A 12,648-nucleotide genomic window follows, 5' to 3' on the forward strand; every position below is an offset into this window, starting at 1 on the left:
GGGAAGCCCCCCCTCTTTTAAGTGTGAGGAGGAGTTAAGGGCTTATCATCCCCATTTGACAGACAAGAAAACTGAGGCTGTCGTGGATTCTTTAGAGAAAGCTTTGTGGCATGCCTGTGGGTGGAGAGCTGTCTGCATGTCACTCCTCCCCCTGACTGGGTGGACGCTGTGGATGGCCGTGTACTTCTTGAGACCCAGGAATGTCGAATTCAGAGCCAAAAGATCGAAGTTCGGGTTTTGGCCCTGCTGCATCTCAGCTGAGCAAGTCTTCTCTCCTCTGTGAGATGGAGACAATATTACTTACCCCGCTCCCTCCCCGGGTCTTTGTTAGAACTAAGTAAGAATCCAATGGGGGGCGGGTATGTAAACGCTGAAAATCCTACACAGACATTGGTGGGGTTAACTCCACCCTGCTCCTATTACAGCTTCTTAATTCTTTCTTGATCTATGTAGAAAATCAGACTAGGCACCTAGGCATGGATGCTCCAAATTTTCCATGTAATTTTTCATGGTGTTTGGGAAGTTCCTACAACTCAGAGTTCTTGGATGAATTCCTGAGCCACTGGCTAAAAACTGGGGGCTTAGAACTGCTTCAAAGGCCTTTCTTTTGCCTCCTTTCTGTCTTTTCAGACATGGGTCTACTGAGCTCCTGTTGGGTGCAAGGCCCTGTCCTAGGAGTAGGTGTCATGGGATCCAGTGCAGTGAATGGAGCAGGAGTGGCCCTGCCCCCTAAGCTCCCCTCCAGAGAGACAGTCAACAAGCACCCAAGATAATTTTCGAGAGTGATAAGTGCTGTAAGAAAAATGTCATAGGATCATGTGTTAGAACGTGGTTCAGGAAGGAGAAAGTGACTTCCAGAGGGGAGGTCAGGGAAGGTCTTTCTAAGGGGTTGAGACCTGAAGGTTGAGAAGGAGCTAGTTATGGGAGGATAAGGGGAGGATGCTGCAGCCAGAGCAGCAGATGCAAAGGTCCTGTGGTAGGGCTGAGCCTGGGTGTGAGGGGCAGGAAGGATGCTGGAGTGGTGACTGCCTGGGTTTGGGAGAAGGACTCAGAGAGACTGCAGGCACTAGACCACATGAGACCCGTAGGCTTTGGCAAGGAGTTTCTTTCGCTAAGCCTCTGCTGTCCAATACAAGAGCCAGTAGACCCCCCCAATTTTAAAATTAAAATTGAAATGCAATGAAAAGTTTGGTTCCTCAGTAGAAGCTGGAACCTTCTACTGTGTACTCTTGGTGGGAATGTAAAATGGTGCAGCCACTGTGCAAAGTAGTATGGTGGTTCCTCAAAAAATTAAAAGTATTTTGGAAATTAATCCCTTGTCAGTCACATTGTTTGCAAATATTTTCTCCCATTCTGTAGGTTGTGTGTTCATTTTGTTTATGGTTTCCTTTGCTGTGCAAAAGCTTTTAAGTGTAATTAGGTCCCATTTGTTTATTTTTGTTTCATTACTCCAGGAGATGGATCCAAAAAGATATTGCTGTGGTTTACGTCAATATTTTGTAATAACCTAAAAGGAAAAGTATCTGAAAAAGAATAGAAGTATATATATATATAAAAAACTGAATCACTGTGCTGTACACCTGGAACTAACACAACATTCTAAATCAACGATACTTCAATAAAAACATTAAAAATAGAAGTACCGTATGATTCAATAGTTCACTTCGGGGTATATACATAAAAGAACTGAAAGTAGAGTCTTTTTTTTTTTTTTTTTCCTGCGGTACGTGGGCCTCTCACTGTTGCGGCCTCTCCCGTTGCGGAGCACAGGCTCCGGACGCGCAGGCTCAGCGGCCACGGCTCACGGGCCCAGCCGCTCCGCGGCATGTGGGATCTTCCCGGACCAGGGCACGAACCCACGTCCCCTGCATCGGCAGGCGGAGTCTCAACCACTGCGCCACCAGGGAAGCCTGAAAGTAGAGTCTTGAAGAGATATTTGTACACCCGTTATCACAGCAGCATGATTCACAGTGAGCAAAAGGTCGAAGTAACCCTAGAGTCAATTGACAGATGAATGGATAAACAAAATGTGGTATATACACACAATGAAATAGTATTACCCTTAAAAAGGAAGGAACCTTTTATTTTTTTTATAGCAAAACCAGCTCTATTTATTCATCATGATTTGCACATTCCACATCTCTTATTCAATGACTATTTTTTCCCTGGCACCTTTGGATCATGACAAGCTTGGAGAGAATTAAAATTCCAGAAAATTTTGCTGAAGAACCTATACAAAGCTTGGATTCTCCCCTTTTTGACATATATGATTGATTTTCATTGTATAAATGTAAGCAGCTACAGTTATTCAAGCTAGCTCATCTTACTGTGTATAGACGTTTTCCTCCTTATCAAGATATAGTCAAGCACCCACTGGTGATATCGTCAACTAGAATTCTGCCTTTGTTAAAAAGGAAGGAGGTTCTGACACCTGCTACAACATGGATGAAGCTTGAGGACATGATGCTCAGTGAAATAAGCCAGACACAAGAGGACAAACACGATCTGATTCCACTCACGTGAGGTCCCTAGAAGAGTCAAATCCATAGAGACAGGAAGTAGATGGTGGGGGCCAGGGGCTGGGGGAGGGGCTGGGGAGTCAGTGTTTCATGGGGACAGAGTTTCAGTTTGGGAAGATGAGAAAGTTCTGGAGATGATGGTGGGGATGGTTGCCCGACAATGGGAATGTAACTTAATGCCACTGAGCTGTGCACTTAAAAATGGTTAAGATGGGGCTTCCCTGGTGGCGCAGTGGTTGAGAGTCTGTCTGCCGATGCAGGGGATGCAGGTTCGTGCCCCGGTCCGGGAAGATCCCACGTGCCGCAGAGCGGCTGGGCCCGTGAGCCATGGCCGCTGAGCCTGCACGTCCGGAGCCTGTGCTCCACAACGGGAGAGGCCACAACAGTGAGAGGCCCGCGAAAAATGGTTAAGATGGTCAGTTTTACACATATTTTGCTGCAATTTAAAAAAAATTGGTTCCTTGTTGCACTAACCACACTCCACAGCCACGGGGAAGTGGCTACCGTGTTGGACAGTGCCGATGGAGACCATTTCCATCATCACAGAAAGTTCCATCCAACAGCGATGCTCATGTGGGAGTGTGGCTTCAGAAGCCTCTTCAGTTCCCTGGGTCTGGTGGGTGGGGTCCACGTGGGCCGGAATGTTCATTGCAGCAATCAAAGGGCCTGAGGATTTGGAGTGAAGAACACTCCCCAGCTTCCAAACCACGTTCCAAGGTGTGCACGGAGTGAGCAAAGAAGGCACCCAGGGAACAGGCTCTGCTGTGGCCGAGGTCTTTCCAGCCTCAGGGAAGCCATCGGTCCAGGGACAAATTTGCTGGCAGCCTGCAAAGAGAGGGCTGGTCATGGAAGCCCAGGTCAGATGCTGAGGGACCAAAATTAAGGGGAATCAGGAAGTCATGAGTCGTGAGACATCGGGAGAAAGAGGATGTGTTCCAAGCTGCTGCAGGAAGCCAGGGCAGAGTCCAGCCTTCAGTGGACAAGTCTGGTTGCATCAAATAAGAAACTCCAGCCACAAAATCCATGCACAGCCTCTGCCCACCATCCGCAGAGCCCTCTCCTTTCCCATTCATAATCTCCTGCAGGTCACAGCAGAAATGCCACCTCCCCTTACTTCCAGCACGGTGCTTGCTGTGTATGCAGTTAGACTTTTAAATAATGAATATGTCTCCTCCATTGGACCATGTGGTCCCAAAGGCAGGGTCTGTGGCCACCATGTTCCTGCAGCAGCTGTAATATCTAGATCAGTGCAAGCAAGTGTGTGTTGAAGCAATGAATGACCTTTGGGCAATTTGCTTAACTGCCTTGCACCTCAGTTTCCCCATTTGTAAAATGGAGATCATTATCTATCTATTTATTTATTTATTTTAAAGAGTTCTTATCTTAAAAAATTTTTTTAAATTAATTTATTTATTTTTGGCTGCATTGGGTCTTCGTTGCTGTGTGTGGGCTTTCTCTAGTTGCAGCAAGCTGGGGCTACTCTTCATTGCGGTGCGCAGTCTTCTCATTGTCACAGCTTCTCTTATTGTGGAGCACGGGCTCTAGGCACGTGGGCTCAGTAGTTGTGGCTCACGGGCTCTAGAGCGCAGGCTCAGTAGTTGTGGCGCGCGGGTTTAGTTGCTCCGCGGCATGTGGGATCTTCCCGGACCAGGGCTCAAACCCATGTCCCCTGCATTGGCAGGAGGATTCTTAACCACTGCACCACCAGGGAGGTCCCAGATATATCTGTTTACACCAGTACTGCAGCTGCGTGCTGGAGCTGGCTTGATAAAGCCAGTTGGGTAATTTTCAGGAAATTTGGTTCTTAAACAAGCTGTTGTTAAAATTTAAATGACATCAATTTACAATTAAACAAATTATGTTTAAAACAAAGGTAATAAATACTCCAAACTCACCACTTCCTAATCATCTCACTACATTTTTCTATGATTTATGCTTTTGAGGTTATTTGCTACTATTGTATCTATGCAATGGATGTACTATTTAATGCTGTGATACTATGTATCTCTTACTGGCTCCACATTCGGTAACTATAGGTGGGGCAGCTTGAAAGGAACCGTGGTGGGAGTATTTACGCCATGGAAATTGGCAAATGCTATAACGCAGAGCATCTCTGCCCTGCTCCCCGAAGAAGCTGTTAAACATCTACAATCACATCACTGGCTTGGGGCTGAAATGAGTTAACAGTTGTGCCTGGCACGTAGCAAGTGCCGTAGAAGTGAGCTGTTACTGTTATTATTTTGTTTGTCTTGCACTTCCTCATCCAAATTTGCTGTTGTGCAGACAGGAATTGGGCAAAGCCACTGACCAGCTGTTTTCTTCCTCTCTCCAGTGTGTCCGACCATCTGTAAGTCTCACGGCTGCACCGCTGAGGGTCTCTGTTGCCACAGTGAGTGCTTGGGCAACTGCTCTGAGCCTGACGACCCCACCAAGTGTGTGGCCTGTCGCAACTTCTACCTGGATGGCAGGTGCGTGGAGACCTGCCCGCCCCCCTACTACCACTTCCAAGACTGGCGCTGTGTGAACTTCAGCTTCTGCCAGGACCTGCACAACAAATGCAAGAACTCTCGGAGGCAGGGCTGCCACCAGTATGTCATTCACAATAACAAGTGCATCCCTGAGTGCCCCTCCGGGTACACGATGAATTCCAGCAAGTGAGTCCTGGGTATGGGTTCCGGGGTTGGGGGCAGGTGGTAAAGAGAGGAAGGGGCATGGGGTTGGTGTTGGTGATGCTGCCTATTAAAACTGTGTGGAAAACTAGAGTTAATTGACTGTGAGTGAGGAAGGTGCTGGTGATTAGTGACATGCCTGGGTCTCTCGGATGCCATCCCTGCTTCCTGGTTTTGGTGCTGGCCTTTGGAGCAGGAGTCAACAAACTTTCTCTTGCAAAGGGCCAGAGGGTAAATATTTTCTGCATCTTGCATACCCAAAATTTAAAGCTTTCTATGCTTAGCATTGGAAATAGAAGTCTTGGGCTTCCCTGGTGGCACAGTGGTTGAGAATCCACCTGCCAGTGCAGGGGACACGGGTTCAAGCCCTGGTCCGGGAAGATCCCACATGCTGCGGAGCAGCTAAGCCCGCGAGCCACAACTACTGAAGCCCGCGTGCCACGGTTACTGAAGCCCGTGTGCCTAGAGCCTGTGCTCCGCAGCAAGAGAAGCCACCGCAATGAGAAGCCCGTGCACCACAACGAAGAGTAGCCCCCGCTCACCGCAACCAGAGAAAAGCCCATGTGCAGCAACAAAGACCCAACGCAGCCAGAAACAACAAATAAATACAATAAAAAAAAAGAAAATAGAAGTCTTTGGTTTTGTATATAGCCCTTTAGATGGTCCGATTGTTCCCATGATGTAGCTGCCTGACTCTCACAACCAAGATCAGAACTCAGATGCTTTAAATGTTTTCTCCAAGCTGGATCTGGATGGTGTCCTGAGATTAACCTGGAGTGCCAGGAAGAAGGACTCAATTCTAGCTTGTTCTCAAGGCTTTGTTGTCTTTTGAAGGACAATGCCATCAGACCATTTCCTGCTATTTAGGTGAGAAAAAGCAAGGTTTTCTCTCCCCGACGGTGAGTCAGACTTCCTACCCACATCTCAGACTTTTTGTTCATGCTGTTAGCTTCTCAGATGAGCTATTTTGGTGTCTCAGGGCTGTAACTGAGTTTAAAAAATCTGTTTCCTGATTTTTATGTTGAGGGTCTGAAAAAAACACACCAACCCACAAAACAACACAAAAACAAATCAGAAACAGACGTACGTCTAGGGGCCTTGAGCTGACCTGCATACGTAAAAAATCTTCCCCTTCAGATCTGAAAATTAGCCAAGTGAGCGGGTTCTGGTGGGAAATTTTATTTCCCTGAGTGGGGAGGGTGGGAAGGAAAACAATCTTTATTCCGGTTCCTAGGAGCCTCTCTTTGAGTGTTTGTGAAACCTGCAAGTACAGTATGTTTTGTTTTACTCATTTCTGATACAACCTATCAGGTGGCTTTGTTGACCAAAAATAGGCTTCTATAAATCACCTTTGCATGCCAGACAGAGCTATTTTTTCTTCTTTGGGGCCAGTTTATCAGTAAGATTGGGAAAATTATCATATTCTTCTTGATTTATTTGTTTTTTTTTCCACATTTGAGATAAAGCATGGATATTAACATCTTCCACTAAAAGACGTTGGCCTTAAAGTTTTTTTTTTTGATCATAACAAAGATCTGAAAAATAGAACAACTTCCTTTGATGTTTTGCTGATGCCAGTGACCCCAGGATTGAAGCCCCAGGAACTTGACAGCTTGTCCTGTGATGCTTGGGACGTTTACTGAGTGAAAGAGGGGAAAGTGAGGGATGTTAATTATGACCCATCATGGCAGTATTTTACTTTGTAGGTTAAAAAAAAATTTGTTTTCCTTCTGAAGCTTTTATTTTATTTTGTGAAGGACTTCAGTGCTGTCGTGTTTTCTAACGTGGTTCGCTCTTAAAAAGGGCCAGATATGTTTTCTTCCATTCTTTTGGCTTATCTGGGAACTAGTTCTTTTTTTTTTTTCTTTTAATAGGTATTTATTTATTTACTTATTTGGCTGCACTGGGTCTTAGTTGTGGCATGCGGGATCCTTCAGTTGCGGCACACGGGATCTTCGCTGTGACGTGCGGCTCTTTTAGTTGCATCATGCGGGATCTAGTTCCTTGACCAGGGATCAAACCCAGATCCCCTGCACTGGGAGCGTGGAGTCCCAACCACTGGACCGCCAGGGAAGTCCCTGGGAAGTAGTTCTTGATGTTATTAGAGCAGAGGTCTGGGAACCCATGTGGGTTCATTAAGAGGCCTCGCCATCTATGGTCATTCCCAGATACCTGGTGGGGTGCTCTTTAGTGAGATGAGGAGGATCAGATATTTGGGGTGCATGTTAAGGGTGTGGAGAATCCTCTGCCTCTTGATCTTCGCATGGCTGGTTTCTCCTTGTCATCCAGGTCACAGGCTTAAAAGTCACTTCTTTTGAGACTCCTTCCCTGTATGACCATTCTTTCTGAATTAGCCATCTGGTTACTCTTGGGCACAACACTCCATTTTAACTCTTTTCATGCTATTTACCACTAGCTGATATTTTAATTGTCAATTTATTAATTTTCCCCAACGAGACCATACGCTTCACAAGTGTATCAGCTAGCTTGTGCTGTGTAACAAAGCACCCCAGCACTTAGTGACTTAAAACAACACTCATTTATGATTTCTAATGAGTCTGTGCATTGACTGGAGGTTTGTCTGGCTTGGGCTGGGTCAGCTCTGATGAGACGGTACAAGCTAACCTCTCATATCCTGCATGGGCAGCTGGGACCTCTCTCCATGTGTAGCCAGGAAGGGCATGCTTTACTGGGTAAGTACTTCTTAAGCCACTGCTGTATCACATTTGCTAACGTCCCGTTGGCCAAAGCAATTCATATGGCCAAGCCCAGATTCCATGGATGAGAAGGCAGACTCCACTTCTTGGTGGGAAGGGCTGGAAAGAACGTGTGGATTTCCCACAGGGAAAGTAGGTTGTTTGTTCACTCATGTGTGCCTGTGGTTTATAACTGCCATTGGCAAAGGGCCAGATAGTAAATAGTTTCAGCTCTGAGGTCTGTATGGTTGCAGCTACTCTACTCTGGCCTTATAGAGTGACAGCAGCCATTGATGATACTCAAACCAGTGGTTGTGGGTGTGTTCCAATGTAGCTCTGTTTACAACAACCAGTGGCCAGCTGGAGTTGGCCTGTGGGCTGTAGTTTGCTTACCTTTGGCTTAGAGCATCATCTATCGCATGATAAATGCTCAGTGAATATTTGTAGAACCAACAAAAGAACCCAAACATTTGGTCATTATTCTGTTTCGACCCCAGCTGCTCTGACACCAACTGGGTGTACTGCAATAGAGCTCAACCTCAACCACCTGGCTTAGCATCAGACCCACAGGTTAAAGCCTTGGTTCTCCATCAGACCAACTTTACTTCACATGCCAGCCACAATTTGGGGGTCCCCAGGTCACCCACACTTCTGATTGGCTGGCTATAAATTTTGAGGCTCCCACAAACCCCCTGGGTTCAATAATTTGCTAGGACAACTCACAGAGCTGAAAAAAAAAAAGTCTATACTATTCTGTTGGTCCAAGCCTATTGATGGTAGCACCTTGGGTTAGGGATGCTTGCAGTGCTTACCTGGGCATGCGTCACTCATAGCGAGCTCTACAGACACTCTCCCATGGGGGCCCCTATTTATGGCTGGGCCAGCTCTGTGGTTCCTATTATGATCCCAGGATGCACTTCAGTGAGAAACCATCAGGGAACCTCGAAGAACAAGGTTTGTTACAGGTCCTAGAGGGCCACACAGTGAAGTCGTGGGGAGCAGGGGTGGGGAGAGGGAGAGAGGGGAGGAAAAGAGTGGGAGGAGGGAAGGGAGAAAGAGAGAGGAATATTTGGGGGGGTCTGCTTTTATTAGGGTATGAGGGTGGGGTGTCTAGGGTTTTATGGATTCACTCTATGGTGAATTTAAAGCTTAAGAGCAGGAATTAGGGCACAGGAAGGGGGAGGCAGGGTCAGTCAAGTGGTCAGTTATCTAGGTTCCCCAGGGCTTTCTGAAAGAGCCCCCTTCATGGATGGGGGCAGCCTAATTCCTTATCTGGTTGTTTTGCTAGTGGCTGGGTCATAGACCTGGTGTTACATTTACTCAAGACAGATGTTTTTTGAAATAGATGCCTCAGCAGTCAGAAAGCTTCATGTCAGGCTTACAATTACAACTACAATTACTTACAATTACAGCTTGATTATTATGGATGCACAGAGGCTGGGAGAGTTCCAGACGCAGGGCTCCTATCCCCTCATGGAATCAGAGATATCACCCTTCCAGAATAGCTGTGTGTTCACCAGCCAGAGAAATGGACTGAGTTGGTGTCCAGAGTTTTCCTTTGGGTTTTACTACATAGGTGTGATTGGTTGAATCAATGGCCATGGGTTTGAACTCCATCTCCAGCCCCCCTTTCTCTCTCTGGAGGTCAAGTGGTTGATGCAACCCTTTAAATCACATATTTGGTCTTTCTGGTGACCAGCCCCTACAAGTCACCTCATTAGCATAACAAAGATGCTCCTATAACTCAGGAAATTCCAAGGGCTTTTGAAGCTCTGCGCCAGGACCTGGGACAAAGACCAGATGTGTTCTTTTTTTTTTTTTTTCTGTTCTTTCAATTTTCTTTTTTTTTTTTTTAACATCTTTATTGGAGTATAATTGCTTTACAATGGTGAGTTAGCTTCTGCTGTATAACAAAGTGAATCAGCTATACATATACATATATCCCCATATCTCCTCCCTCTTGCATCTCCCTCCCACCCTCCCTATCCCACCCCTCTAGGTGGTCACCCGTGACCAAGATCTTTCTGAAGAATTGAATATGCAGGGGTGTGGTGACAACAATTACTGTTGTTATTTACAACAGTAGCAACAATGATACCACTAATAGAAAGTGATCATCATAGCAATGGGCCAACGATTTTTATTTTCTGTGCACCGAGTGCTGTAGGTGGTATATATCATTCACCTCATCACTACCTGCCCCGTGAAGACTGCCTCCGTTTCACAGATGAGGACACAGACCTTGAGAACGTAACAGTTGGGAATCTTGAGGTTTCATACGACAGAACCCCAGTTCAAACTGGCTCAAGCAAGATTAAAGGAGTTTACTGATGACTGTAACCAAAAAGTTCAGGGAATCGCTTTAGGTACAGCTGCATCCAGGAGCTCAAGGGATGTATATGATCAGTTTCTTTCCATCCTCGGCTTTATTTCTGTCTCTGTTAGTTTTGGTCTCAGGCAGCCTCTCCCTTGCCCCTTGCTCCATGCTAGCAATATAGCCATACCCTCTCAGATACTGCAGAAGGAAGACAATTTTTCCTTCCAGGAAGTTCTAGCAAAACCCTCACTGGGTTGGCTTGGGGGTGTGCCCACCTCTGAATTCCCAGTGGGATGAAAGATTGTGCTCAGCCTGCCCTGGATCCTGTGTCCTGCTTGGACCTAGGAGGGCTGTGCCAGCCAAGAACTGACCTCAGAGACACTGTGTAGGGGAGGGCTGATTCCCAAAGGACTCCTGGGGGGCTATAAATTTGAGGACATCAGGCTGCAGGAAGGCAAAGCCAAAGTCTGGTACCAGTTACCCACTATCAAATGTGAGGTTGTGTTGTAGCTCATAGGTTGTGTAGTCACGTCCTATATAGTTGTTTGGTCACGTCAGACCCCACACAGAAGAGCAATCATCCCATCACCTTGCAGTAGCAGCCTAAGTTCCACCAATTGGGGTAGCAGTATCAGCTCAGCCACTTTCGAATAGCGGCAAAATGAGTCCTACGTAAGGCCCATCAGCTCTGCATCATTCCCATCACCAGGGCAATGCCAGGAGTCCCATCAGTTCTGTGTAATGGCATGAGTCCTGTCTCCACAGGGTAGAAGGTGATTCTCCATGGGGTACAGTGTGAATCCTCTCGCTTTGGGGTAAGGCAGGAGCCCCATCATTTTGGAGTAAAAGCATGAGTCTCCTGACCTCGGGGTAATGCTGTAGGACCTGCCACCCTGGAGAAACACCCTAAGTCTATCACTTTAGGCAGTTGTTCTTACCTGGGGGTGATTTGCCCTTCCATCCCCCAGGGGACAATATTTAGAGATATTTTTGGCTGTCATGTCTTGGGTGGAGGGGTGCTGTGCTGGTGTGGAACAGGTGGAGCCCAGGCATGCTGCTTGACACCCTTAATACACAGGACAGCCTCCCACAACAGAGAATTCTTCGGTCCCAAATGTCACCAGTTCTGTGGATAAAGCATCCTGCCTTATGGTCACTTGGGACCCTGTGCAGCACACTGCCTGCTCTGTGTCTGTGTATGTGTGTGTGTGTGTGTGTGTGTGTGTGTGTGTGTGTGGTCCTGTGTGCCCTGACCTCTCTCTCTCCACTCTTTCTGCAGCTTGATGTGCACTCCATGCCTGGGCCCCTGTCCCAAGGTGTGCCACCTCCTGGAAGGCGAGAAGACCATTGACTCAGTGACATCTGCCCAGGAGCTCCGAGGCTGCACCATCATCAACGGAAGCTTAATCATCAACATTCGAGGGGGCAGTGAGTGCTCTGGGGGGAGGGGTTGCTGTCTGCTGGGATCCACTCTCCCTGTGAGCACAGAAGGAAAACAGTCCAGAGACTCATGCAAGGAATCTGTTTCCAAGCCTGGAGTTCACAGCTCAGTCCTGGCCTCACTCCCCCCGAGATTCTGATTTTCGAAGCTGGGAGTTGGGACATCAGGAATTTGCATTTTTAACAAGCAGGCAACATGCCCTCTTTTGCAGGTCTGGGGACCATGTTTCCAGAAATTCTGTCACAGGCAAAAAGGCATTTCTCTATTTATTCAGCAAACATTTATTGAATACTCACAGTGAACAAGGCAAAGTCCGTGCATGGTGGATATTGCAAATAAACAAATTAACGTATAATGTAAACCCAGGCAGTGTTGCATGCTATGAAGGCAAGCAAAGCAGGGTGATGGAGGGAGCAAGGGTTGGCATCTTAATATAATAAATATATTCAGCTTTGCAGGCAGGACAATCTCTGTCATAACTACTCTGCCTTGTAGATGTATTTTGAGTAGGGCTTGTGAAAATCACTTTCAGCCTGTAGGTTAACTCTTCACCATGGGGAATTCTGGAAAGGTTAAAATATTTTGGTAGAAACCCACTGGATATTCATTCTCTCCTTTCCTTAGACAACCTGGCAGCTGAGCTAGAGGCCAACCTTGGACTCATTGAAGAAATTTCAGGGTATCTGAAAATCCGCCGATCATATGCCCTCGTGTCACTTTCCTTCTTCCGGAAGTTACGTCTGATTCGAGGGGAGACCTTGGAAATCGGGTATGTGGGCCTGCTGCTCTATCTGTGGCCGCATTAGGAAGTTTGTGAGTTATTGTAGAGAAACTTAGGGTTTTTTGACAAGACATGGAAACAACCTATGTGTCCACTGATGGATGCATGGAGAAAGAAAATGTGGTGTATATGTGTGTGTGTGTGTGTGTGTGTGTGTATGTATATATATATATATACACATGCATATATATATATATATATATATATATATATATATATATATAT

The 12,648-nt window shown here is 46.6% G+C and overlaps 1 protein-coding gene across 4 annotated transcripts in view; it reads left to right on the plus strand.

The window, feature by feature from the left end:
* INSR (insulin receptor) overlaps positions 1 to 12,648 on the plus strand; it is a 135,317-nt gene that overhangs the window by 77,662 nt on the left and 45,007 nt on the right. For all 4 annotated transcript variants that reach the window (XM_081233334.1, XM_081233335.1, XM_081233336.1 and 1 more), the window contains exons 3-5: positions 4,852 to 5,173; positions 11,481 to 11,629; positions 12,267 to 12,411. In XM_081233334.1, the coding sequence (XP_081089460.1) occupies positions 4,852 to 5,173; positions 11,481 to 11,629; positions 12,267 to 12,411 (616 nt within the window). The remainder of the gene's footprint in view (positions 1 to 4,851; positions 5,174 to 11,480; positions 11,630 to 12,266; positions 12,412 to 12,648) is intronic.

This window comes from Mesoplodon bidens (assembly GCF_964165515.1).
Source record: "Mesoplodon bidens genome assembly, chromosome: 4".
Lineage (NCBI taxonomy): Eukaryota > Metazoa > Chordata > Mammalia > Artiodactyla > Ziphiidae > Mesoplodon > Mesoplodon bidens.